This window comes from Pollachius pollachius (assembly GCF_949987615.1).
Source record: "Pollachius pollachius genome assembly, chromosome: 3".
NCBI classification, from domain to species: domain Eukaryota; kingdom Metazoa; phylum Chordata; class Actinopteri; order Gadiformes; family Gadidae; genus Pollachius; species Pollachius pollachius.
The window spans coordinates 29081288-29084683 of record NC_136936.1 but is presented as its reverse complement, the minus strand read 5'-3'; the positions used below and the strand labels follow the sequence as shown (position 1 = coordinate 29084683).

Here is a 3396-nt window from a genome sequence, read left to right as displayed (position 1 = left end):
GAATGGAATCATGGAATGCACGGTTCTCAGCTGAGTCAGTCAGACTCAGACTCTCAAACGATCGTGGAAGTCGGCCATCAACATAACAACATTACAACTCAATTCCTTTCAGCTGAGTAGGAGAGCTTCATGTTCAGGATCGGGATGTTGTTGCCCAGGCCCCGCACGTCAGCTGCTGACTATCATGAAAGGTGAGTCAATATCGTTCATTTTATATATGGAAAATTACCCGAGATAAAGGAACAATGTGTCAACCCTAACCCCAAAATGTACTAACACCAGGCTACTCGACAAGAATATGCCCAGCTGTAGGCCTATTGCAAAAATTTTGTTCTTGGTGGAAACGATGTAACCACCTGACGTTTTACTTTACCTCAGAGATAATACGATAGTTAATAATGATATGCCATGCGGCATATCATGCGGCATCACCTGCGCGTATTGCTGCTGCGTAGGCCTACATGGACGTTCCAATTATGTTGACTTCGTGTATCGTTGAAGCTAAATAAGTAGTAATAACTAATATATAACCTACTCCTGGTGCAGTGCATGCAACAGTGTGTGCCATTTATTCAGCTCCAGTATGGGAAGGTTACTTTGGAAATTCAATTTGATAAGGTTACAAGTTAGTTACCCTATTAAGAACGAAATAGTATGTGTATTTTATCAAAGCCAATATGATACATTTGAGTTTTCCTTTTGAACCTTAGGCTACAATAGGCCTATCCCTCAACACTGAATGAGCTACTGTGTCAACTGTGGAACACACAGACTTTAACATCTCTTTTTGACTATGAAATCATTCTGAGATCAAATAGATTTGAACAAAGAAATGTTTTAATAATGAAATAATTCACACACACAAACATAGAAAAATAAATAAAACTGAACATTGCCATTTAACATTTTGGTTCTTTGACCAACAGTGATGGCAGAAAGAAAACCCAGGAACCTCTGGGAAACTGGAGAAGCCTGAATGTTCACTTCAGGTTCGCATTCAGGAACATCACTTGTTGCGCCTTGGAGGGAGACAGACGGCTGCACCTCTCCGAAATGATCAGCCCCATTTTGCTGAACACGCGTTCAGATGGCACTGACGTGGCGACCACACACAAACTCTCCATCAGCTGAGTGAGCCGCGGAAAAATCAACGATCTACTTTTCCACCAGGTCAGCGGGTTGTAAGACCTAGGGATCAGTGCCTCTTGCAGGAAGGACCGGATCTCGAGGGTCGCTTCCGCACCTGCACTGATGTGACTGACGAGCCCTGAGACCTGCTCGTCAAAGTCACCCCAGATCATGCTCTCCTCTGTGGGTCGTACCCCCGCAGCTCCTTGTTCCACCAGAGCTTCCTGCTGGGATGGATTGGAGATGGTCGCCTGTGTGGCAGCATTCGTGAGCCTTTGGATGGCCTCGGTAGCTGCCTGGTCATCAGAGAAAGTCTTCCTCTTGAATCTGGGGTCAAGGACTGAGGATTCAGACAGCAAGGAGTTGAACTCAATCCCGTGGAAACGCTTGGCCATCTCAGCGCTCAGTGCTGTCAAAAGGGACACCACCATAGGCTGCTTGAAGCGGCCGGTCCTCAGGTGATTTGCAATGAGCCTCTGCAGACCCCGTGCCAAAAGAATTATTTTGGAGGCAGACACGTAGCTACAGATAGGACACAGTTACAGTGGGTCATCTTTGTTATGTGGAACCTTTTTTAAATGTGTTTGAAATAAAATATTTAAGAATTTGTTACTCTATTTATTTACCATGTATTCATCTATTTATTTAAATACTATGTATATCTATTTATTGACCATGTTTTTATCTATTGACCATGTATCTATTTATTGAAATACATTTATCTATTTATTTACCATGTATTGTCATGCAATATATGTCATGTCATTTATTATGCCCCAATAAATTTAATTGCATAAATTAAATTAATTAAATACATACCCTTCTCCACTGTCACCTCGTCATATGGCTGCAGAACCTCGCATGCCTCTTCAATGGCCTCCCACTCCTCATGGGTCAAGGTGGTCACTGCTGCCAAAGCCAGGGTGGTGATAATTGCATCCCTCAGCTTAACAAAACGCTTCAGCATGTAGAAGGTTGAGTTCCACCGGGTGGGGCAATCCTGCAGAACCTTCAGGTCTGGCAGACCCATTTGTAGGAGGGTGGCCCTTAGCTTCTCTGCCGACAAGGAGCTTCGATGGAAGTGGTCAACTATATGTTTGACCTTTTCCACGGTTTCGGCCAGCTTTTTTAACCCCCCCTTGACAATCAAATTGAGCGTATGGGCGAAACAATGCAGGTGTTTCCATCGACACTTCTGAATCGCCAGGGTGATGTTGGACGCTCCATCGGTAACGCAGGTGAACACCTTGTCCTGGATCTCCCACTCCCGCGTGATCCTCAGCAGATGTTCAGAGAAATTGTCAGCTGTGTGACGATCGCTGAACTGAAAACAGTCCAGGAGACAGCTGACCAAGTCATAATCTTGGAGGAAATGGCATGTCACGGACATATAGCTGTGGGTCGTCCTGGATGTCCAACAGTCCGTTGTGAGACACACAGCTGCAGCGTGCCCCACTCTCTCCTTGACACCGGCATGGCAGCTGGCATAAAGTTGAGGAACCAGGACCTTGGAGACGGTCTTCCAACCTGGTAGGATGTAGGAGGGATTAAGGGCCTTGGTAAAGGCCTTGAAGCCCCTGTCCTCCACAAATGAAAATGGCTGTAGGTCCCAGACCACCATTTTCACCAGTTGTTCGTCCAGGGTTTTCTGCCGTTGCGGTGTCATCGACCGCGACATGAACTGGGTCAGCCTAGATTGCATAGCCTGGCCTCTGCCCCTGGAGTCCCCTGAAGTGTCTTGGGATGATCTGGCATGTGACTCTGCAGATGGTGCCTCAGATGGTGCCTCAGACGGTGCCTCCTCCTCTCTCCTCACCTCGCAAAGCCGGACCCCAGGGTGCCTTGTCTTGATGTGCCGGTGCAAATTGGCAATGGACCCTCCTTTAAATTAAATCTTTGACTTGCAAATATTACAGGTACCTATTGAACCCTCAGTTGTTGTAAAATAAGTCCACACAGCGCTCTTCTTTCATCCTGTCATTGCTTGTTGATCTGCTATCTTTCCTTATCTTTGCAGGTGAAGGTCAAGACTCGAGTCGAGAGAAAGTTACAGTTCAGAGATCAAGTTACAGTTCAACACAGACCAACCAACGGGTGGGGGGGGGGGGGGTTGATGGGTGTTAATAAATGTGTGAAACTAGCAAATACAACATTGTGTCTGGTTAAATATGTTACCATCTGTATTTCATGGCCTTTGAGTTATTCAACAGCTTTATTTAATGTATGCATAATAACATGTCCTTAAATTAATAGGTTATGGATCAAAAT

General features: G+C 45.4%; 1 protein-coding gene across 1 annotated transcript; it reads right to left on the bottom strand.

Annotated features, from left to right (window-relative positions):
• Nucleotides 1-980: 980 nt before the first annotated feature.
• LOC307073804 (zinc finger BED domain-containing protein 4-like) lies at nucleotides 981-2794 on the bottom strand (the record flags this gene model as incomplete). Its single annotated transcript, XM_079733766.1, has 2 exons — nucleotides 981-1650; nucleotides 1944-2794. The coding sequence occupies 2 exons, from the start codon at nucleotides 2792-2794 to the stop codon at nucleotides 981-983; spliced, it is 1521 nt and encodes a 506-aa protein (XP_079589892.1).
• Between the last annotated feature and the right edge of the window lie 602 nt (nucleotides 2795-3396).